The 25,186-nt window shown below is 36.1% G+C and overlaps 1 protein-coding gene across 1 annotated transcript in view; it reads left to right on the forward strand.

Annotated features, from left to right (window-relative positions):
* KIF11 (kinesin family member 11) overlaps positions 1 to 25,186 on the forward strand; it is a 44,061-nt gene that overhangs the window by 11,583 nt on the left and 7,292 nt on the right. Inside the window, exons 7-18 of the mRNA XM_047825996.1 lie at positions 363 to 453; positions 1,649 to 1,891; positions 3,764 to 3,859; positions 5,466 to 5,554; positions 9,137 to 9,224; positions 11,211 to 11,399; positions 12,280 to 12,487; positions 13,227 to 13,399; positions 15,468 to 15,593; positions 16,089 to 16,247; positions 18,657 to 18,763; positions 22,784 to 23,063. Coding sequence (XP_047681952.1) covers positions 363 to 453; positions 1,649 to 1,891; positions 3,764 to 3,859; positions 5,466 to 5,554; positions 9,137 to 9,224; positions 11,211 to 11,399; positions 12,280 to 12,487; positions 13,227 to 13,399; positions 15,468 to 15,593; positions 16,089 to 16,247; positions 18,657 to 18,763; positions 22,784 to 23,063 — 1,849 coding nt within the window. The remainder of the gene's footprint in view (positions 1 to 362; positions 454 to 1,648; positions 1,892 to 3,763; positions 3,860 to 5,465; positions 5,555 to 9,136; positions 9,225 to 11,210; positions 11,400 to 12,279; positions 12,488 to 13,226; positions 13,400 to 15,467; positions 15,594 to 16,088; positions 16,248 to 18,656; positions 18,764 to 22,783; positions 23,064 to 25,186) is intronic.

The following is a 25,186-nucleotide window of genomic DNA, read 5'->3' on the forward strand; positions in this document are numbered from 1 at the left end:
TCTTATAAATAGGAAGATTAATTGCAAGCCTTTTCCTCTGACGTCCCAGGCAAATATCTCAATCCTACTCCATATCCAGCTTTTAGAGGTCTGAGGATTCTAGTTCCCGAGTCTATTAGGGTGTTTACAGGTAGTCTCTTATTGGCGTCTCCTCTGCAGACAGCAGGTACAAGAAGGCAAAAACCGAAGCATTGTTTTATCTCCCTCCCCTCCATCTTCCAAAACCTTATTAATGTCTCCTGTCTGATACTATCTTTCTCTATCTTGTGGATTTTGGTCTTTCTTTGCTGTTTTCAGTATTTTATAGAAAGCAAATAATATTTTACATTATAATGATTGGGCAACCTGATCTTGTTTTCTAGTCGTTCCCACTCAGTTTTCTCTGTTACGATACATATGAAAGAAACTACAATTGATGGAGAGGAGCTTGTTAAAATTGGGAAGTTGAACTTGGTAAGCATCTACCTTAATACCACTGCTGTTTCTTTCTTTTCTTTTTTTCTCCAGCTTTGTTGAGGAATAATTGACAAATAAGATTATATATTTAAGTATACAATGTGATGATTTTATATATGTATGCTTTGTGAAATGATTACCATAATCAGGTTATCATATCCTTCATCTCACATACTTTTTTTTTTTTTTTTTTTTTGGTGGTGAGAATGCTTAGGTCTACTCTCAGTAAATTTCAGTATAGTATTATTATTATATTTAAATTGTATTTTAATGTTTATTTATTTTTGAGAGAGAGGGAGTGCAAGTGGGGGAGGGCAGAGAGAGAGGGAAGCACAGAATCCAAAGCAGGCTCCAGGCTCTGAGCTGTCTGCACAGAGCCTAATGTGGGGCTCGAACTCAAGAACTGGGAGATCATGACGTTAGCCAAAGTCGGATGCCTAACTGACTGAGCCACCCAGGTGCCCCAGTATAGTGTTATTAGCTGTAGTCATCGTAGTGTACATCATATCCCCAGAACTTGAATTCATCTTATGACTTAAGGCTTGTACCCTTTGACCAGCATCTCCTTCTCCCCCACTTTCTTGCTCTGGTAACCATCATTCTACTCTCTGTTTCAGTGAACTTTCTTTTTTTTCTCCCGGATTCTACATATAAATACGATCATGCAGTCTTTGTCCTTCCCTGGCTTATTTCACTTTGTATTATGTTCTCTAGGTTAATCCATGTTGTTGCACATGTTGCACATGTTGTTGCACAGTCTTTCTCATGACTGAATAATATATTCCATTGTGTGTGTGTATATATATATGTACACCATATCTTCTCTATTCATTCATCAATGGACGCTGATTATTTTCATATCTTGACTATTGTGAATAATGCATTGAACATGGGAGTGCAGATATCTCTTTGAGATACTGATTTCATTTCCTTTGGATAATATACATAGTAATGGCATTGCTGGATCATATGGTAGTTTTTTTCAACTGTTTCATTTTTGACTACCTCATAGAGCAGCTTGAAATTTTATATTTCTAGATAATATATTTGTAGTCACTAGGTTATTAGTTTTGTAGTGGGTTGCTAATTATAGAAAAAATATTTTGTTGGCTATTTAATATATATAAGAATGAAAGTCTTTGTGTCCAAATCCAATGGAACTGACAACTTACTTTTATTTTTGAAATTCAAGGTTGATCTTGCGGGAAGTGAGAACATTGGCCGTTCTGGAGCAGTTGACAAGAGAGCTCGGGAAGCTGGAAATATCAATCAGTCCCTGTTGACTTTGGGAAGGGTTATTACTGCTCTTGTAGAAAGAACACCTCATGTTCCTTATCGAGAATCTAAATTAACTAGAATCCTCCAGGATTCCCTTGGGGGGCGTACAAGAACATCTATAATTGCAACGATTTCTCCTGCATCCCTCAATCTTGAGGTAAGCCCTTTGAAAGGTATCTGTAAGTGTAGTAAGTGTAATTCTTATTTAGCTATCACATAGGTTAAAAGTTCATTAATTGGCTTCATTCATTCTATGCGAGAGTAAAAAGAATCTGGGTATCACACACGTGCACATAGAGGAGGATGCCACTGAAGAAACTGTCTTCCTCTTTTCTGGCATAGTTTCTTTTTTTTTTAATTTTTTTTTTTATGTTTATTTATTTTTGAGAGATAGAGAGACAGATCACACAGAGGGGAGGGGCAGAGAGAAAGGGAGACACACAATCTGAAGCAGGCTCTAGGCTCTGAACTGTCAGCACAGAGCCCAACACAGGGCTCAAACTCACGAACTGCGAGATCATGACCTAAGCCAAAGTCAGACACTTAACTGACTCAGCCACCCAGGTGCCCCTCCTGGCAGAGTTTTTAATCTTAAAAAAGAAAACAATTGCTTAATGGCGTTTCTCACACAGTCTTCAAAGAAATTGCTATGGTCATTAGCAGTAGATGGGTTACATGGGATATGGAGATTGAATTGAGGACTTAAAAGTGGGTTAAGTGAATGCTAGTGTTGTAGAAGCTACTTAAGAGGGCAGCAAAGATGGGGTTGGATGTGTGGGAATAGGTGGTAAAACCAAGAGAAGCAACAAAGATGGTGAAATCTCTTATTTTATATTGTGGCCACTTCCTTGGAATGGAGTTAGAAAAGCTTATAGAGGTCTCTAACTCCCCTTTCATTTTATTTATTTTTTATTTATTTATCTTAATATTGATTTACTTTTGAGAAAGAGGGCACAGAGAGAGGAGACAGAGGATCTGAAGCAGGCTCTGCGATGATGGCAGAGAGCCCGATGCAGTGCTTGAACCCACAAACTGTGAGATCATGACCTGAGCGGAAGTCAGACACTCAGCTGACTGAGCCACCCAGGTGCCCCTCCCTTTTCATTTAAAAATAAACCTCTTTACTGAGATAAAATTCACATACCATACAATTCACTCATTAAAAGTATATAGTTCAGTGACTTTAATATGTTTGCGGAACCCTGCAGTCATCACCACATTCCAATTTTAGAACATTTTTATTACCCCAGAAAGAATCTTTGTAATCCATTAGTAATCACTTCCCATTTGCTCTCACTCCCAGCCCTACCTCAGTACTAACCTACTTTTTTAATCTATAGATTTGCCTCGTCTGGACATTTCATTCCATTTAGGAATCATGCAATAAGTTTTCTTTTGTGACTGGCTTCTTATACTTAGCATAGTGTTTTCAGTGTTCATCCATGTGGGTAGCATGTATCAATGCTTCATTCCTTTTTGTAGATGAGTAATATTCCATTGTATGGATATAGGACATTTTGTTTATTCATCAGATGATGGAATTCATTGAGTGTGAAAACTAACATAAAAAATGAATAGGTCAGGGGTGCCTGGGTGGCTCTGTCAGTTAAGCATCCAACTTCAGCTCAGGTCATGATCTCACAGTTTGTGAGTTCAAGCCCCGCATTGGGTTCTGTGCTGACAGCTCAAAGCCTGGGACCTGCTTCAGATTCTGTGTCTCCCTCTCTCTCTGTCCCTCTCCTGCTCACACTCTGTCTCTCTCAAAAATAAATAAACATTAGAAAAAAATTAAAAAAAATTATTAGGTCAAATTATTTTAAAGTTGAAGACCCTGAAAATTGGAAAAAAGGGGAAAAAGGATGTTTTGAACAACTTCTTTGTAAAGATTGGGTATAGTGGTTCTAGTGGATAGATGTTTAGATTAGATATACCCATAAATTATTTCTTGTAAGTTATAGTACATTTTAGATAACAGAACTACATTATTCTCATAATATCTTTAGTAGTTGGTACTTTCTTTTCTTCACAGGAAACTCTGAGTACATTGGAATATGCTCATAGAGCAAAGAACATACTAAATAAGCCTGAAGTTAACCAGAAACTCACCAAAAGAGCTCTTATTAAGGTAATTGTGATTTTTGTGGAGTAATGTAATCTTATTTGGCAAATGTGAAAATAAGGACTTGAAATAGATGATTGTTAAAAGATTTGTTAAATTGCCTATGGTAAGGCTTTTCATCTAATGATTTTAATGAACTACCTAATATGTTTTTTCTAATGCTAATATATTGACTTTTCCACCTCTGTCAAGTCAGCAAAATTTGCAATTATGTACATTTATGAAATTTATTTATTTATAGCTTTAGGGTATAATCACCATACATTAATGTGATATAATTACCAGATATTGGGGTATAATTTTCCATAGTACTCCTCCATTGTAAGCCTACAATTCAGTGATTTTTAGTACATTTATAGAGTTGTGCAACATCACTACAATCTAGTTTTAGGAAATTTCTATCACTATAAATCCCCTTTGCCCCTTTGCAAACAGTCAACCACTGATCTACTTTTGTCTATAGATTTGCTCTTTCCAGACATTTTTCTAAATGGAATCATACAATATTTGGTCTTTTGTATCTGGCTTCTTTCACTTGCCATAACATTTGGGCTTTATCTGTGTTGTAGCGTGTGTCAATAGAGTCTTTCTACTGCTGAATAGTATTCCATTAAGTGGATAACAACACATTTTGTTTATCCATTCACCAGCCAGTGGACATTTGGATTATTTCCAGTAAAGCTGCTATGAACGTTAGTGTACAAGTCTTTGTGTTGATGTGTTTGCAGTCCTCTTAAGTAGATACCTAGCAGTTTAATTTCTGTGTTGCACAGTAAATTTATTTTTAACTCTTCCAAGAAACTGTTTTCCAAAGTGGCTGTACCACTTTCAATTTCCCCAGCAGCCAATCTATGAGGGTTGCAGTTTCTCCACATCCTCTCCAACACTTTGTTATAGTCCATCTTCTTAATGTTAGCCATTCTAATAACTGTATAATTGTACCTCAGTGTGGTTTTGATTAGCATTTCCCTAATGAATAATGATAATGAGTATCTTTTCACAACTTTATTATCCATCTGTATATCTTTTTTATGAAAAGTCTATCCATATTCTTTGCCCAATTTTTAGTTGGTGTTCTTCTTATTAAGTGGTAAAGAGAAGTTCATATCTTTTAGATACAAGCCCTTTTTGAGATGATTTTTAAATATTTCCTCCCACTTTGGCTTGTGTTCCTTTTCCTGGTAGTATGTACATATGTATTTGTTTATTATTTTTAAGTTTACTTCTTTATTTTTGAGGGGGAAAGGGGCGGAGAAAGAGAATCCCAAGCAGGCTCTGTGCTGTCACTGCAGAGCCCCACCTAGGGGCTCCAATTCCCAAATGGTGAGATCATGACCAAAATCAAGAGCTGGACACTTAATTGAGCCACCCAAGCGATCCAGTAGTGTTTTTTTTTTTTTTTTTTATTGAAGTTTTTATTCAGATAATTGAGAGAAATAATACAGAAAGAATAAATAATAAACATTTAAAAAGGAACATAAAAAGGCTAATTTCATGTTTTATTTGTATATATATAAATAAAACATGAAATATACATATATATATCCTCCCCAAACTGAATGAGAAAAGAGTTAGATGCTAAATTGACACCTACAACATTCTTCTTGTGTAGGAATATACGGAAGAGATAGAGCGTCTGAAACGAGATCTTGCTGCAGCCCGTGAGAAAAATGGGGTATACATTTCTGAAGAAAATTTTAGGTAAGGCCTTGGCTATAGAAATTAATTTCCAAGTGTAATAATTTTCTGGTAACAATGTGTTTGAAGTAAAATTCACTTATGGGACATTAACTAAAATCTTTAAATCTAGTGCCTCCTGTAAATGCTTCTTTTTCTATTGACATTAACAAGTAGTTATCAAATAAGTTTAAACATTTTTTTATATAACTTTAATTTTTAAATAATTATAGATTCACATGAAGTGGTAAGAAAAATACAGAGAGGTCCCATATATTTTTCACTGCGTTTCCCCCATTCAGTACCTCTTGCTTAACTTTAGTAAAATGTCAAAACTGGGAAATTGACATTGGTGCAAAGTACGTGTTTAATTCAATGCCATTTTGCTCATTTGTGGATTCATGTAGTTCTACAATTAAGATACGGCGTATCCCACCATTACAAAGATCTCCCTCTTGCTGCCTCTTTGTAGTCATACCCATCCTTTTTCCCCAGTAGTCCCTAACCTCTGGCAACCACTAATCTGTTCAGTTTTTAAAGCCCTGGAATAGTTCAAAGGAAATCTACTGAAACTTTATTTAGAAACAATAACAACAACAGGTTAAACAAGGAGCAGAAGGCAAGTGGGATGCTAAGAATTTTAAGTTGAAAATTCCTGATAGCTTGTACCTTGAAGGTGTTAAGGAGGGTGATTTTCACAGGGCATTGTTTTTTTTAAAGCTTTTTTTAATGTTTATTTATTTTAGAGAGAGAGAGAGAGAAACAAGCAGGGGAGGGGAGAGAGAGAGGGAGACACAGAATCTGAAGCAGGCTCCAGGCTGTGAGCTGTCAGCTCAGAGCCCGACGTGGGGCTTGAGTTTGTGAACCACAAGATCATGACTTGAGCAGAAGTTGGACGATTAACCAACTGAGCCACCCAGGTGCCTCTCACAGGGCATTTTTCAAAAATTAATGATAAAAGGTATTTAGGGCTAATTGATAATAATGCAAAGCATCTTGGTATAATCTTTTACACAACTTTTTTTTTTCAGGTAATACATGTATGGTTACATTATGTGATCATTGTGATAGCATATAAATCATTTAATTAAACTCATTTTCTTCCATAGTATTCTTAGTTGTCATAATGCACTATGCCTTCTTGATTGGCTCATTCATTACGAATACTCAAATTTGCATTGTATGGATATCACAGGCTATTAAACGGTATTCTTTTATTCTTTCTATGTTACCTTAGTTTTGTGTAGTTCTTTTTTTATTTTTAATTTTTAATTAAAAAACATTTTTTTAATGTTTATTTGTTGAGAGAGAGAGAGCGCACGTGCACGAGCCATGGAGGAGCAAAGAGAGAGGGAGACACAGAATCCAAAGCAGGCTCTATGCTTTGAGCTGTCAGCACAGACCCTGATGCAGAGCTCATATTCATGAGCCATGAGATCATGACCTGAGCCGAAGTCGGATGCTTAACTGACTGAGCCACCCAGATGCCCCATATTTGGTTCTTTCATATCCTATACCTACTTGGCAAAACATTTTTCCAAAAATCTTTTGCAAATTTACACTTAGTTCTTAAATTTGGTATTTTTTATTCTTTTTTTTTCCTGTTTATCTGGTTTTCAGGTATACTTCTCTATTGTATGTACCATAGTATTTTATTTTTCAATTGTTTACTTTATGTGTGTCTCTATTTCTACCACTTTATATTTTTTACATATTAGTTCTTATTCAGTAATCACTTTTTATATTTTAAAGTTGGCATCACAGTGCTTTTGGTAAGAAAGCCCAGCTTAAACTGTCTTAAAACAGCAAGGGGTAGAATGAGCTTCAAGGTTATTTAATCCAGTAGCTCAAGGATCCTTTCTGTCTGTCCTCACTCCTGTCCTAAGTGGTGGCTTTCTCCTAAGCCTGGCTCTTCATCAAGGATGATGGTCAGCAGAGCGGCTGCTGCTCTCATTTATGTCTTGTGTGGGTGAGAGGCTACCTGGCCTATAACCATCAAAACTGGAGGAACATCACTTATTGATTAGATTAGTTCTGAGTTGTATCCATATCTGAACCAACAGCTGTCAAAGGAGTTGAATTTCCCCGATTGTCTTGAGCCAGTCAGGCTTAGTCCTTGGATCTGGGAATGGAGTCACATTCCCTCCACACAGCTTGGGTGCTGCACAGTCAAGAGAGGGTCCTTTCCCAAAGGAAACGTGGATGCTAGAGATGGGTGCTTAGTCGGCAACCAGTGAATAAGTGGTTTTGTCATGATTTGCTCATGTAGGATCTTCCGCTGTTAGTGGTCAAACACTGGACATTATAGACTGTCTAATTTGCTTACCTTCTGTTGACCATCACTTTGATGTATTTTAGATTAAGAAATAACTTTAGTTATAAAATTATAAATAATAAATAAATTTTTAGTTTGTCAGTCCCATGATTAAAAAGATAGTATTTGCTCTCAATAAACATGAGGCATAATCTGAAACAATGTTCCTTCTGAAAATGCTTTTGGAATTACTACACTGTAAGTCAGAGGAGGATTATGAAAGCTGAAGCCAACATTTAAAATAGGATAATGCTTTATTTAATGGATCTTTTAACACTATGTCAAAACTATATCATCCATGAAATAATGTTGCATTACCTCATGTACATTCAGTATAAGGAAAGCATTTCACATATCTCATTCACATTAAAGAGCTATTTCCAATAAAGAACTAACATAGTTAATGGAAAGACTGTCAGAATTAACTCTCCTCTTATATGTCAGTTCTAGCTTTTTCTTTAATCACCAATATCGTTAGCTAATAATGTGAGGAAATTCACATTCACAAAAGTATCTTTGTCACTTAAGCACAGTGTGGAATAGAAAATTGTTGGTAGTTATGAAGGAACGAGGCTACAAAAGATAGCATTCACTTCCGAAACTTGCTAATGCTGAAGAAATCAGAGACCCATTAAAGTGAACCAGAATCATCTGATTCAAAATGTCAGTAGTGCTGAGGCGGGGGAACTGTGTTCTAGAGGATAACCCTTCCATCTCATGAAGATTTATGTGGTGGTGTGATGGTGGTGGGTGTTGGGGTGTATACTGGGGTTTGTGTGCAAGAGGCAAAAGGTATAATTGTTCTGTATATATACTTTAATTCACTTCTCCAGTTTTTGCCCCTTATCTCATCCCTTCCTCCGGTGACACCTGATGCCTTCAAGCCCCAAGCCTTTCTTGGATTCTGTGGGTCCTATTTATACGCCATATTCCTGATAGCAGCCACTTATGTTGTATCCCCCTGCCCCCACCTGTACTTTATGTGAGTTATAGTCCTTTGTCAGCTTTGTAGCATCTCAAATTTTATATATACACATGCTTTTTTCCCTCATAGGTAGGGATTCTCATTTTCAAAATGGAGATCACAAGAAGAACAGCCCTTTTATGAAACAAGGACAAGGAATCCATTTGTGTTTTGTAATTCATATTTATTGCTTATTGACACTTAGGCATCGTTATCATAATGATAAATGGTAGAGATGATGTAGAACTGCCACAATTGTGTTAAAATACATTTTAAAGGGATTAAGAAAAAATATTAATTACTAAACTTATATTAAACTTTATTTTAGAGCCATGAGTGGAAAACTAACTGTTCAAGAAGAACAGATTGTAGAATTGATTGAAAAAATTGGTGCCGTTGAGGAGGAGCTAAGTAGGGTAAGCATTTAAAACGGTATTGAATGTTACATGGGAAGCACATATTAAAATTTCAGAATGTGAAGGACCTGATATTTTTACTTTTTTCTTTCTTTTTTTAAGATTTTTTTTTGAAAGAGTGCATGTGTGCACAAGTAGGGGAGGGACAGAGGGGGAGGGAGAAAGAGAGGATCTCAAGCAGGCTCCATGCCCAGCACAGAGCCCAATGGGGGCTCAATCCCATGACCCTGGGATCGTGACCTGAGCCAAGATCAAGAGTCAAGAGTCAGATGTTCACCTGACTGAGCTACCCAGGTGCCCCAAGATTTTTTATTTTTACTTTTTTAGTGTTTACTTATTTATTTTTGAGTGAGAGAGTGCACGTGAGCGGAGGAGGGGCAGAGAGAGGGAGACAGAGAATCCCAAGTGGACTTCGTCCTGCTGAGGGGCTCAAACCCATGAACCATGAGACCATGACCTGAGCCAAAATCAAGAGGCAGATGCTTAACTGACTGAGACACCCCTCCCCCCCCCCCCGCCCCTGCCAAGGTTTTTTGTCTTTAAGTAATCTCTTCACCCAATGTGGGGCTTGAACTTAACAACCCTGAAACCCCAAGATCAAGAGTCACATGCTTTACTGACACAGCCAGCCAGATGCCCACTCCCCTTTTTTTCTTTACATTCTTTTAATTTGTACTGTCTTTGAAATCCTTTGTGTGCTTCATCTGTATATCTCAGTTGAGACAAGCCACATTTTTTCTTTCTTTTTTTTCTTTAACTAGTTAATTATTTTGAGAGAGAGAGAGAGAGAGAGAGAGAGAGAGAGGAGATGTGTGTGCAGTGGAGGGGCAGAGAGAAGGAGAGAGAGAATCCCAAACAGGCTCCACACTAAGTGATGTGGGCTCGATCCCATGACTGTGAGATTCATGACCTGAGCCAAAATCAGGAGTTGGATGCCTGACCAACAGCTACCCAGGTGCCCTCCTTCTTTTTTTTTTTTTTAAGTAGGCTACATGCCCAGTGTTGGGCTTGACCTCATGACCCTGAGATCAAGAGTCACATACCCTACCTGCTGAGCCAGCCAGGTACCCCCTCGTCTTTATTCTTTAAGATATTTTTTTTTCTTGCTGACTCTTTGTCAGTTGTATCGTCATTTTACTGTCATCAATGATGAAGAAGCTGTTTGCCACTTATGTTAATGCAGCATTATAAGAAATTAACTGAATTGTGAGGTTTTATTATAAGAGGTAAATAGTGAAGACGGAGACATTTTCATTACTGTGTTTATCAGATGAGGGATGCAGATACTAGAAGAAACTAGATGTTGAATAACTAAGGTGGACAGACCTGACCATTCTGTGCCACCCCTCACACTGTCAGTGCTGGAAGGAACCTGAAGAACTAACACCACTACACTAGACCTATTATTTCATCTCATGGTTTTTAATGACTTTACAGGCAGAAACAAGATATAAAATGTGTTAACCTACCTGTTAGCTTGTTACAACTTGTCACAACTTTGCATGGAAATAATTTGTTTAGTTCTTCTTACATTATATTACGAACTAGCCAGGTATCTCACCAGTTGAGCATTGTGTAATTCTTTTTTTTTTTAAATTTTTTTTTTTTTTTCCAACGTTTTTATTTATTTTTGGGACAGAGAGAGACAGAGCATGAACGGGGGAGGGGCAGAGAGAGAGGGAGACACAGAATCGGAAACAGGCTCCAGGCTCCGAGCCATCAGCCCAGAGCCTGACGCGGGGCTCGAACTCACGGACCGTGAGATCGTGACCTGGCTGAAGTCGGACGCTTAACCGACTGCGCCACCCAGGCGCCCCAAGCATTGTGTAATTCTTAAAAAAATGTTTAATATGTTCTTTTTTTTTTTTTTTAATGTTTATTTATTTTTGAGACAGAGAGAGACAGAGCATGAATGGGGGAGGGTCAGAGAGAGAGAGGGAGACACAGAATCTGAAACAAAAAAAATGTTTAATATGTTCTATTTAGGTTACAGAGTTGTTTATGGATAATAAAAATGAACTTGACCAGTGTAAATCTGACCTGCAAAATAAGACACAGGAACTTGAAACCACTCAAAAACATTTACAAGAAACGAAATTACAACTTGTTGAAGAAGAGTATATTACATCAGCTTTGGAAAGTACTGAGGAGAAACTTCATGATGCTGCCAGCAGGGTTTGTCCTTTGTTTTGATTTATACTTGTGTTCAAGAAATTAGAGAATGGGTAGAAGTGACTTTGTTTGCTTAAGCATTAATTATGAAGTTCTGTTTATTCACTCCAAGTGACATTTCTGTCAATTTAAAGAACACTGTTTTATTATTTCATCTGAATTTTCCTCACTAGAGTTGCTGACTTAACAAAAAACATTCCTGAAGTTTTGCAAATAGAGAATGATTTTAATATACTTTGAAGACATTTAGAATAATGAGGTGATACTTTTCCCTTTGGTCATGATTGAAACTAATCAGTCATAAAGAATTTAGCACCTTCTAATGATGGGAGATATTGAAAGTATTTAATTTTTTATTAGGTGCACGTTAGAGGAAATAGTAACACATAATAGAAGAAAAATTGTGAGGGAGCATAATTACTGTATTAGGTTGGCAAAATCCCTTTTCCTTGCCTAGGTTGCTAGGTGAGGGGAAATTCTTGGGCAACTGGATAAATTAGTGTGAATTGAAAATGTATTCTGATACAAATGTCTAAAACTTACTGAGTTCTTTTTTTTTTTAAAGTTTATTTATTTTGAGAGAGAGAGAGTACCAGCTGGGGAAGGGCAGAGAGAAAGAGAGAGAGAGAGAAAGAGAGAAAGAATCCCAAGCAGGCTCTTTGCTGTCAGTGTGGAGCCCGACACAGGTCTCGTTCCCACTAACCATGGGATCATGACCTGAGCTGAAATCAAGAGTTGGATGCTTAACTGACTGAGCCACCCACACGCCTCAAAATTTACTAGTTCTTGTCAGGAGAAATCCGTATGTAGCACAGATATTTTCATTAGTCTGCTTTTGTGATACCCATCTTAATCAACATTTATTTTTAAAAATCATATGTAGTTGCTTACCACAGTTGAAGAAACTACGAAAGATGTATCTGGTCTCCATTCAAAACTGGATCGTAAGAAGGCAATTGATCAGCACAATGCAGAAGCTCAGGATGTTTTTGGCAAAAACCTGAATGGTCTGTTTAACAGGATGGAAGAATTAATTAAGGATAGCAGCTCAAAACAAAAGGTCATGCTAGAAGTTCACAAGACTTTGTTTGGTAAGTTTAAGCATTTTTTTTTAAATGTTTTAAAAAAATGTTTATTTACTTTTGAGTAAATAAACTGAGTAAAACTGATCATTCACTATCATAAGAAACTGGGGCGACCATGTCAGTAGTCCCTCCAGTGCACACACTGGCTGCTCAAACTAGGGAACAGTGCTTTTCCCGCCTTTGAATTAAAACAAGTCTTAGTTGTTGTTTTTGTCTATTTTTTATAAAGTAAGTTTTAACCATACCCATTGTTGCTATCTTCATTTAGGAAAAAACTCCTAAGTATTAGTTTATTTTATATGAAAATATTATCTTCGCTATAGAAAATTCATGAGATACAGAAATGTAAAAATTTGTAAAAATCACTTAGATTCTAGTCACTCTAAGCCAACCACTCTAAGTTTGGCTTATTGATTTGTAGTTTCTCTTTCATAACCTCTTCCACTTACTGTAGTACTATGATTACCTATAGCTAGAGATCAGAATAATTCTTGGCTTACTGTGAACTATAGTGATGGCTCTGCTACACTGACAAGCATATCGAGTGCTTGCCGAGTACTGTAGAACATATATAATTTCTATTTGATTAGATTTCCTAGCTTAGGTAGTGAACCATTTATTTTAAGCTTATTTGCTATTACAAATTTCCACAGCAAGTATATAAGTTTAGAAACCTCTTTGAAGTGGTTCTAACTGTATAAATATATTTATGTCAAAGTTTGTATCTTTTTTCTTTTTGGTATAGGTAACCTGCTGTCTTCCAGTGTCTCTGCATTAGACACAATTACTACAACAGCACTGGGATCGCTCACATCTGTTCCAGAAAATGTGTCTACACGTGTCTCTCAGATTTCTAATATGATATTAAAAGAACAATCATTAGCAGCAGAAAGTAAAACTGTACTTCAAACATTGATTGTTAGTAAATCTCTTAAATTATTTTTGAAGGGTTGCTTTGCAAAGTCTTCAAAAACAATGTTAACTGCTCTTTCATTTTAAGCTTTATCAGAAATGGCGATAAACATAGCACTTTAAGAGTAGGTTTATATTTTTAAAGACAATATAAAGACCATTTTTTTTTTTTCTCCCAGGAAGATTAATTTCCAAATGCATATAACCAACCTTTAAGACTTTTTTCACTTATATCTTGTAACATTAAGAGCAGGAGTTAATATGCCCAATAACTAGAGAGGGCAGGTTTAGCACCCGATGAATTCAAGGGACCCATAGGTTGTTAGTTGGCTCAGAAATTGGTAAGTCATCCTTTCCTCAAGGGTTCTGCAGTGGTCGTGCTGATGTTACAACTGACCCAACCAGAGGGGATAGAAGATGGTTAATTTAAAACTACACTAATACAGAAAAGTGCAAGAAAAACAACCCCTAGAATTCTAGGAACATATATGACAATTTATGGGATCAGATCTGTGTGATCAAGCCCTTCTGGGCCTTAACTGTAAGACTCTTTTTTGTAGTTCTATAGAAGCCACTCATCTAATTACACTTAGTATTACCTCTTTCATAGCTGATTTGAATAATACTCTTTATTTTGTAATTGTATGATTTACGTATGAAGTTCTTGGCCATATCACTTGCTTGGTTTTCTTCTTGGTGCAGGCTCTCTGCCTCCCTTTTAGAGTCTAACCTTATTATTATTATTATTATTATTATTATTATCATCATCATTTTAAATCAGAGGAAATGCTTTAATCAACATCTTCCAAATTTAAGCAGTACTAAAAAGATTAAAGAAACATAAACGAAATTAAAATATGATATTCAAAAGGAAACCAGAATTAATCTACTCTTGACATTCTCCTTTTATTTCAGATGTGGGATGGAGAATGCAATTAATCTGCATTTCCAATTGCTGCCAATTAGTGAATTTCCTAGGTGTTTAAGCTACTAAATAAATCACCTAAGACTTATTATATAATTTACAATGTAGTGATGATAGCTTTCTCTTCATTATTAATTTATTAAATGGAGTCTAACCATATTTGTTGAACATTTTCCAAGTAAATAACTACAAATGTTAGCTGACACTCTGCCTAGATTCAGTGCTTATATGACACTATTTGATATATTTCTTCACTCACCCAATTTGACAAAGTTAATAGATGCTCAGTTGGTACTAACTTTTGGGAAATTGATTCATGAACTAAATGCTAAGACTGTGTATTGATGTCTTCCTACCACGTTATATATGACTTTGTAAGCATTGCTTGAGTCAACAGAGATGAGGGCTGCTCCTGCAGAATGAGTTGGAATGAGTGTCATAGCTTTTCTTTCCAAAAAAATACCAGTAGCCTTTTTTTTTTTTTTAAGTATTCACTAATTATTTCTATTATAGCTCCTCACCCTGCCCAAGTGAAGGGAACTTAGGTTCCTTTTTGTAAAAGGGGATTTTTTTTCCTTTTTGTAAAAATCCTCAGTCTATGGTATATTCTCAACTTTCCATATACCTTGACAAGAATAAGAACTTTAATGAGTTCTTCAGATATGATAGCATGTAAGTCACCAAGTCTTCAAAGTTAATTAAATACCTCCAGCTGAAAGCCTGCCTTTGAAGGCTACTTGGTCTCTGCTTTTTTGACTAGTAACCTAAGCTTATTTGAAATTTATTTTGTTAAAATGTATTTGCTTTTTAACAAAAAAAAATTCTTTATTTGCAATGCTGAAATCCTTAGAAAAGGATGATCATTTTCCCCTCTTCTGAATTCTTTGGACCTCTATTGCGTTAGACTTAAGAATCTATTGTATGCTACATGACTATTTTCTTAATTACTATAGGTAGGAATAAGTAACTTATGATGAATATAAACTCTAGAAACAAATAGGCTCCGTAGGCTATAAAGATTAGACAATGGAAAGTTAGAATTTTATTCTGCATGTGTTAACAAAGTATTTAAGATACTATATCATTAACCATTCAGGTTTATGAAAGTGAAAATATTTTTTTAAAAGACTTGTTTATTTTTAAAACCAGGATGTACTTAAGACTGACCTTCTAAGTTCACTGGAAACAACTTTATCCCCCACTGTGGTGTCTATACTGAAAATCAACAGTCAACTGAAGCATATTTTCAAGACTTCATTGACAGTGGCTAGTAAGGTAGCAAATGTTATGTTCTTAATTTCTCAAAATCAAATTGTTGTTTAAGAAAGAAATTCCATGTGTCTGTGGCCACACTTGTCTACAATGCAAAAGCCATGGGTTGTGAGTTGGAATCTGGAGGAGAGAAGAGATAGGATGCTCGCTGCCATTGATGTGATCAGCAGAATCATGGCTAAAAAAAATGAGAGAGAATGATCTTCAGGATAAGTATTTGTTTACATAGTAGCATGTATAGCATGCTATCATGGGTGGGTAAAGAAGACATGCATATTCATGTATACATGCCTATGCCTAAATATGCATAAATATCGCTGAAAGTGTTTAGCAGTCATCTCTTGGAGGTAAGAGTGGCATTGAGGTTCCAGGGGCTAGAGAGGAAAGACTTCTCTCTGCATACTGTTTTCTACCTTTTCTATTTCGAATGTGTTCCAAAAAAGACAAACTAAAACAAAAAAATTTTTAATTAAAAGAAACTAACTTTTTCCTTCAAAGATAGAAGATCAGAAAAAGGAAATGGATGGCTTTCTCAGTATGCTGTGTAACAGTCTACATGAACTACAAGAAAATACGATTTCATCCTTGGCTGAATCACAGAAGCTATGTGAAAACTTAACTGAAGACCTGAAGACAATAAAAAAAATCCATTCACAGGTATCTCATTTAGGTGATTTGGGGAGCATAAAAAGGAAGTTTTATAATCTTTAACTTGATAATCCTTGTTATGTAATCTGAATGCTGTAAAACTAATTTAAGAAATCTGAAAATACCATAGTTGCTCTTCCTTATAACAATAGTTAATACAAAATAATTAAGAATACTTTTCTTGATCAGTTAGTATTTCAGGATTTGCTACATTTAGAACCCTATACTAAAGCACAGTAAAACAAGATAATCCCTTTATCACACCAAAATGAAAGATGAAACTATAGAAACATACATTTGGGGGTACAATTAGAAGGAAATGGTTACAATATTTGCAGTGAACATGTATCTGTAGCAAACCTGATAAATTGTTTTTTTCTATGGTAACATGGATGGTTATTCTTTTTCATAAATTATGCTGTGCTGTATCTTGCTATTTCTGTCTCATTGATGTCAGACATTTGAATTGTAAATTAATACAGTTCTTACTTCTTATTGATTAATTATAAATATAATTCATGACTTAACCTTCTTCCATGTAAACTGTTCTTCAGTGCATGAGGTTTTAAACCAAAAGCAAACCTCCAAACCAAGGAAGTCATAATCTCTGAAGATGAGATACATGGAAAACAACTCCTGATATTCCTGAGGCCTGAGTAATGAGTGTGTAACGTTTTACTAAATGAGGCCAGTTATTACAAGACAGAACTCTTTGGTCAATAAAACTATTGATATGACTTAGTGAGTAGTAATGGTTTCCTTTTCTTTGGAAAGTGAGGGAGAGGAAATTCATATCCATGTCACCCAAAAGGAGAAAAGAAACACATCCAAGATTTTTAGGCAAGAGTTAAAGCAACTTCAAAGTAAGATTATTCGTTTCCCTGATTGATAAACATGAAACTTTTTGGAGAAAGGATTAACGTCAGAAATTAGTGAAAGTAATAGTTAACATTTATTGAGCCACTCACTATGTGTTTATTCAGTACAGATACAGGTTCTGTTATTAGCCTAGTTTTCTAATGAGGAAACCGAGGGCTTGAAAGCATGAAAAGTATTTAGGTCCTCTGATAGTGGTAGTGGTGATTGTAGTACCTGAAAGGCATCTACCTTTTTTTTTTTTCTTTTTTATGTTTATTTATTTTGACAGAACGTGAGTGGGTAGGGACGGAGAGAGAGTGGGAGAGAGAATCCCAAGCAGGCTCCACACTGTCAGAGCAGAACCCAACACCGGGCTCAAACGCATGAACTGTGAGATCATGACCTGAGCCAAAATCGAGTCAGCTGCTTAACCAGCTGAGCCACCCCTGAAAGGCATCCACTTTTGAGTGGCTCTTCTGTGTGTTTCTAGAACACAGTCTTGCAATTTGAAATTGTAGCAGTTTCTCATTATGTCTGCATCAACTTGTCTAACTTTTTAGGCTTATGTTCTAAGGTACATCAGCTTTTTATATATTAGCTGTTTTGAAATGTTTAAAATTAATATGCAATGGTTTAAACAGAAACAAAATACCTATGATCCAAAAAGTATTTTAGCATGAATGGTTTGACTTCTCTGGCTTTAAGGAAGTTAAATTTACTAAGTGAACTATTTCTCAGGTATTCTAGAACTTGAGGTTAGCACTAACAACAATTATGTAAAACTCTGAACACCTATTTACATGCAGATAATTCTGATATATCTGCATTTTCCTCTACTTTGAGACTAATACAAATACTGACAGACTTCATTCATAATCAGTATTGGGTATGTGCTGTCAGCTGATGTGTTATTTAGAGATGTTGGCCAACTAATGGACCGAACAGTGAATAAGATTGCTGGGCGCATGTTCAGCTCTTTCTGGGTCTTTAGTGTAGCTTCTTCATATTGTATATTTAAGTCCCTGTCATGTTGTGTGCCTTATAAGAGCTCGCTTTTAAAGATGTCAGGTATGAGAAAAGGTAAAATTACACTTTATGAATATGATCCAGCCAGATTCTGTAAAATATTTCAGCTTCAGTAATTAACACTATTTTTGGACTGCTTGACCCATTAGATGATCAGCATTACTTTTCACTTCTACTAGTGTTATCAGTTTAGAAGCAACTGGGTACTGTATATCTGTCAAAGTGCTTCTCATAACATAATGTGACATCTTGGTGTGTTTGCTTAGTTCTGAGGTACACTGAAGGTAACTTGCTACGAATTAATAGTTAAAATAGCAAAGTTTGCTAATTATTTACTTTTTGAAAAATCCCTTTAATATTATCCTTTTAATATCACTTCTGCTGTTTTCCTCTATGGGTGAGAGATGGAATTAAAGATCTCTTGTCAGGAATTTGTATAATTCTCATCTATGGGAAAAATACTTCCATGTAGTATGGAAGAAAAGTTCAGGTGTCGTAACTTCAACCTCTTCCTCTCCCACACCTTTCTTACAGGAACTTGACCAGCTAATCAGTCTTTGGGCAGAGAGATTCTGTGCCTTGGAGGAAAAGTGTGAAAACATCCAGAAACCACTCAGTAGTGTCCAAGAAAATACAGAACAGTAAGCAGTTTTTAATTCTCTTTATCTCTTCTCTGCCTAAAATTATTTCAGTATAGAAGGCTTGAAACAGTACAGATCTTATCAACCCAGTTTCTCATTTCTAACATTTTATTGTTTGCTTTCTCATTCGCATTCCCTCTCTCACTTCCCCACCTCCCTTTGATATTGTATATAGAGAGATCTTTTCTGAACTAGCTATGCATAGTTTGCAGCCATGATGCTCACTGTCTCCTAAATACTTCAGTCTGTATTCCTAAAAATAAGGACATTCTCTTACATAACCGTAACACAATTTTTTTAAGCAGAAAATTAATATCAGTAATTCCTATTACCTAATATACAGACCTAATTCAAATTCTGCCAATTGTCTCACTGATGTTCTTTGTAGGAAAAGAAAAAGATTTTCCTTCTGCTCCAGGATTTAATCTAGGATCACACATTGCATTTGATTGTCATATTTCCTTTAGTCTGAGTAGTTCCTTAGTCTTTGTCTATAACCTTTTTTCAACAGGGTAGAATACTTGTCTAGTACGGTGTGCCTCAGTTGAGATTGGCCTTCAGGACTAGTTGTAGGTGTCAAGAACAACACAGTTGTGATTTCCTCGTAGCTGTTTTCAAGATAGTTTTCCTTATCTTTAGTCTTTGGAAGTTTGATTATATATTTCTTTGAGTTTATCCTGTCTGGATTTTCTCAGCTTCTTAAATCTGTATACCCTTATGCCTTTCACCAATTGTGGAAATTTTTATCCTTTATTTGAACGTTTTCAGCTCCATATTCTTTCTCCTCTGCTTCTAGGAGTTTGGTGACACACATGTTAGATCTTTTATTATGGTCTCATAGGTCTCTGAGGCTATAGATATTTTCTTTGTTGTTCAGATTGAGTAAATTTTATGAACTGTCTTCATGTTCCTCTGTCATCTTTAACCTATTGTTGAACCCATTCAGTGAAGTGTTTTATTTCAGTTATTAGAGTTTTCAGTTTTAAAATTTTCATTTGCTTCTTTTTTAATTTCTTCTTTTCTTTGCCTAGATTTTAATTCTTTTTTTTTCTCCAAAAGTGTTTTAGTTGCTCATTGAAACATTTTTGTAAGGCTGCTGTAAAATCCTTAACAGATTATTCCAACATCTGAATTATCTCATATCTCAGTGTTGGCACCTGTTGTCTTTTCTCATTCAAGTTGTGATTTTCCAGAATGGTTTTGATTGTATCTTGAACATTTTTGGTTTATGTTAGGAGATTCAGAATCCTATTTAAGCCATCTTTTTTAGCAGGTATTTACTCTGTTTAGGTTTAGTGTGAAGGTCCTGGCCCATTTTTGTGAGCTCTGGTTCCAATGACAATTTTATTTTTGGAGTTCTTGCAGTGTTACTCTGATATGCTTCATTTGGTGCTACCCATACGAGAAAAATTTGTTCTGCTTTTTTTTAAAAAAATTTTTTTTTTCAACGTTTATTTATTTTTTTGGGACAGAGAGAGACAGAGCATGAACGGGGGAGGGGCAGAGAGAGAGGGAGACACAGAATTGGAAACAGGCTCCAGGCTCTGAGCCATCAGCCCAGAGCCTGACGCGGGGCTCGAACTCACAGACCGCGAGATCGTGACCTGGCTGAAGTCGGACGCTTAACCGACTGCGCCACCCAGGCGCCCCAAATTTGTTCTGCTTTTGATGGATGAAGTGTTCTATACAGGTCAGTTAGGTCAAGTTGATTGATAGTATTTTTTGAGTCATCTGTATCCTTACTGAGTTTCTGCCTATTCTATCAATTACTAAGAGAGGGTGTTGAAATCTGACTACAATTTTAGATTTGTCTATTTCTCATCAGTTTTATCAGTTTTTGCTGCACATATGTGATGTTCTGTTGTTAGTTGCATACACATTTAAGGTTGATATGTCTTGGAGAATTGACCACTTTATCATTATATAATATCCCCTTTTATCCCTGATCATCTTCCTTGTTCTGAAGTCTACTTTGTCTGAAACATATTAGTACTTAGCTTTCCTTTTATTGCTATTTGCATATAATGTATCTCTAATCCCTTTACTTTTGGGCTAAGTCTTTAGATTTAAAGTGGATTTCTTGGAGATAACGCATAATTGGGTATTGCTTTTTCATCACATTTAACAATGTATCACCTTTAACTGGTGTGTTTAGGCCATTCTCATTTGAAGTATTGATATAGTTGAATTAAAATCTGCCATATTGCTGGTTTCTTTTTGTTGCGTCATTTGTGCTTTGTTTCCTTTTATTCCTTTCCAAATTTAAGTTGAGGATTTTTACATTTTCATTGTATCTCTTCCATTGACTTATCATTTATACTTTTAAAATTACCTTTTTAATTAGTTTTTCTAAGATGAATAATACACATTTTTAAGTAATGTTAATCCATCTTCATGTAATTTACTGTTTCAGGTGTAATCAAAGGACCTTATAGGATACATTCCCAATTTCTCCTCATCTCATATTCATTGTTTTCATATATTTTGCTTCTGTATATGCTATATACACCCTGTACACTGTTATGCTGATTGCTTTATCTTTTTTTTTTTTTTTTTTTAAGTAGGCTATACACACAGCATGGAGCCCAGTGCAGGGCTTGAACTTACTACCCTGAGATCAAGACCCGAGCTGAGATCAAGAGTTGGTGCTTAACCAACTGAGCCACCTAGGCGTTCCCCAGTTCCCTATTTTCTTTTTTAATGTGGCAACATTATGCTACTTATGTGGCTCACATTATATTCTGTTGAACAGTGCTGCTCTAGAATTCTAGCTATCACCTATTTTACTACCTAACTCCTGTCATGTGTCTTCCAGTTCTGTTGATGATCCTATTCCTTATATCATGTCCCATTCTGAATTCTTCTTTCTAGATTCTAGATCTAGAAAGTTTCCCTACTTTTAATTCCTAGTCTCTAAACTTCAGGACTTCTGGCTTCTTCCATAGCTCTGAAGGGAATACTAGAGTAGGATTGAAATGGGAAGGAAACTATGATATACTCTTTAAGGCCTATGCAAGCCATTTTTCCTGTCTTCCTGACATTTATTCAAAATGTTTTTCAAAGTGTGGTCCAGGAACCATGTAAAAGAATCAGCCAGGAGTAGGGCCCAGGAATCTAGGTGAGGTTTATGTATCCTGAAGTTTGAGACCCACTCAGTGCCTTTGGTATTTATCATGGATTATGGTCACTTATGAATAAATTTCATCTTCCTACCAGGTTGTGATTGCTTGAAGGACTAGATTTGTGTTGATGGTGTCCAGCCTCTTACTTGAATTTCGTTTCCTTTTTCAATCATTTCCATTTAACCTATAGTTGAACTTTGGTTTTCAAAAGTTACTCCCTCATTTGGTTTCCTCACATGGTGTACCACCTAGTGGTAATAGAGGGTAACTTTCATTCACCAAAGTTTAACTCTGTAGTCCTGTAAGAGGACTTTAGTTTTACACCAAGGTTATGTTGCAGTGTACTTGTGTGTGCCAGGTGTATAGTTTGTCACATCCCCATATAATCTTCTTAATTATTAAAAGTCTTATCGTTGACTTTGTTTTGTAACATTTATAATTTTTATGATGTACTTAATGTCATAGGCAAGGCAAAACTGCTTAAGAACAGAGTGCTAGACTGATTGTGGACACTTTAGGGATTAGACTAGAGTCTGCAGGTGATGCCCTTAGGTAACATAATCTATTAGGAGGAATGAAACACATAGATTTTATTTTTAGTATAGTCATCACTCTAAGAGGTACAAAGTAAAACATTATATCTGGAGGAGAGCTGGGAAGGGTTTTATGAGAAAAGAGACATTTCCAAAGGTCACTTAATGGCAGATACATCAATCTGCTATGAAAAGACATCAGCTAAAGCATCCATTTTCAATATAGAAAATTAAGAACATGGGCTCTGGAGCCAGACCGCCTGGGTTCAGATATGCCATTTTTGAACTGTGTGATCTTGGGTAAGTAATATATCTTTTGAGTCTTAATTTTCCATTTTTAACAATGTCATTCTCTTTTTCTATAGGAAATCTAAGGATATAATCAGCAAAACAACCTCATATAATACACAATTTTGTGTTGATTGTGATGGCTTATCACAGGAACTCAGACATTTTAACCAAGAAGGTACAAAACTGGTTGAAGAGTCTGTGAAACACTGTGATAAACTTAATAGCAGCCTGGAACTAGTATCTCAAGAGACTGAACAGAGATGTGAGGCTCTGAACAAAAGCACACTTTCTTTTTCTGAACAGTGGGTATCTTGCTTAAATATAAGGGAAGAAGAACTTCAGAACTTACTGGAGGTAATAACTTTGTAATTGGAACTTACTTTGGAGAGAATAGTGATAATCAGGAAATTAAACACTCTTGGATAAAATTGGATTGAAAACAGATATTTTATTTTTATTTTTTTAAGGTTTATTTTGAGAGAGGGTGTGCACGGGGGAGGGACAGAGAGGGAGAGAGATAGAGAACCCGAAACAGTCCCTGCACCAGTAGTGCATAGCCCGATGTGGGGCTCAAGCCCACAAACTGTGAGATAATGACCTGAGTCAAAACCAAGAGTTGGGTATTTAACCAACTGAGCCACCCAGGCTCCCCCAGATGATATTTTAAAATAATGAATGGTTAGGGTGCCCGCGTGGCTCATAAGTTAAGAATCTGACTTCGGCTCAGGTCATGATCTCATGGTTTGTGAGTTCAAGCCCCACACTGGGCTCTCTGCTGTCAGCACAGAGCCGGCTTCGAATCTTCTCTCCCCGCCCCCTCTCTCTGCCCTTCCCCCCACTCCTCAAAAAATAAATAAAAACATTAAAAAAAATTAAAATAATGAATTAAAATTTTAAGCATAAATAGTTGGTATGCTTATACAAGATCTAGTATCATGTCCCCCAGAGCTTGAAATTATTTAACATGTATCTGATCTGTCTTGTATCTATCCTTGGTTTTTGACTTATTGGTTCCTTCAGTTAAGGGCACTCTATTTGGATATGTAATTCAAACCTGTTATTGCTTTAAGATACTGTTTTGATTGTCCAGAGGATACTAGATAGGTTTGTGTGTTTGCTTGATCCTAATACTTACATGAGCCCTTTGTGGCTTGGTTTTTCTTTCTGTGTCATAAAAGGATTTTACTAATATTCTCAGAAACTGGGTAAAAGGATGTAAGTATTTTAAGCTTTATAAGCTATTTTTACCAAGAGGAATCAGGGCTAATGGAGAAATAGGTGAGTTCAGATTTGAAACCAGAAATATACCAGATAAGCCTAGAGATCCTGTCATACTAGAAAATAAGAGAGCTATTCAAGATTAGTGGGGTTGTATCAAAAAGACATAGGAGTCTACCTGATGACACTTCTTTGTTTAAAGATGGTACAATTTGTGTATCAAAAAGAATAATTGCTATAATAGATTAAAATACATTAAATATATTAAGGCTTATGAATTCATACAAATTTCTTGGGTCTCCTTTGGATCATGCTAGGGAAGCAGTGCATTATTTTGAAAACTGGTAAATAAAGGGAAAGAGTTGAGCATCCATCTCTCTTTCCCAAAAGAATTCTATCTTGGTTTAGCAGGGTAGTGGATGAAGAAAAGGGTTTCATAGAAGAATCCCAGCTAATAAAATGCAGAAGAAATGACAGAATTGGAAAATCACCATTTTGTAATTCTAGTGAGATAACCCTTGTGGACATTAATGACTGCTTATACCTTTTGATGCAAACTGATGGAGAGGAGAACTTTATTTTTTTAATGTTTATTTTTGAGAGAGAGAGAGACAGAGCACAAGTCAGGAAGAGGCAGAGGGTGAGGGAGAGACAGAATCTAAAGCAGGCTCCAGGCTCTGAGCTTTCAGCACGGAGCCTGATGCAGAGCTTGAACCCACAAACTGCGAGATCATGACCTGAGCCGAAGTCGGACACTTAACCGACTGAGCCACCCAGGAGCCCCAGGAGAACTTTATAATTAATAGGGTGACCACATTCAAACTCACGGATAAATCTTTTTTTTTAACCAATTAATCTTTCTTTTTATGTTTATTTATTTATTTTTGAGAGAGAGAGAGAGAGAGATAGAGAGAACACAAGTAGGGGAGGGGCAGAAACAGAGGGAGACACAGAATCTGAAGCAGGCCCTAGACTCCAAGCTGTCAGCACAGAGCCCAGTGCAGGACTCAAACCCACGAACCATGAGATCTTGACCTGAGCCAAAGTCGGATGCTTAGCCAGCTGAGCCATCAAGGCACCCCTCGGTTAATCTTTTCTTAGAATTTATTTTTTTATTTTATTTTATTAAAAATTTTTTAAATTTTTATTTATTTATTTTTAATATTTTATTTATTTTTGAGACAGAGAGAGACAGAGCATGAGCAGGGGAGGGGCAGAGAGAGAGGGAGACACAGAATCTGAAGCAGGTTCTAGGCTCT

This window comes from Prionailurus viverrinus, chromosome D2 (assembly GCF_022837055.1).
Source record: "Prionailurus viverrinus isolate Anna chromosome D2, UM_Priviv_1.0, whole genome shotgun sequence".
Lineage (NCBI taxonomy): Eukaryota > Metazoa > Chordata > Mammalia > Carnivora > Felidae > Prionailurus > Prionailurus viverrinus.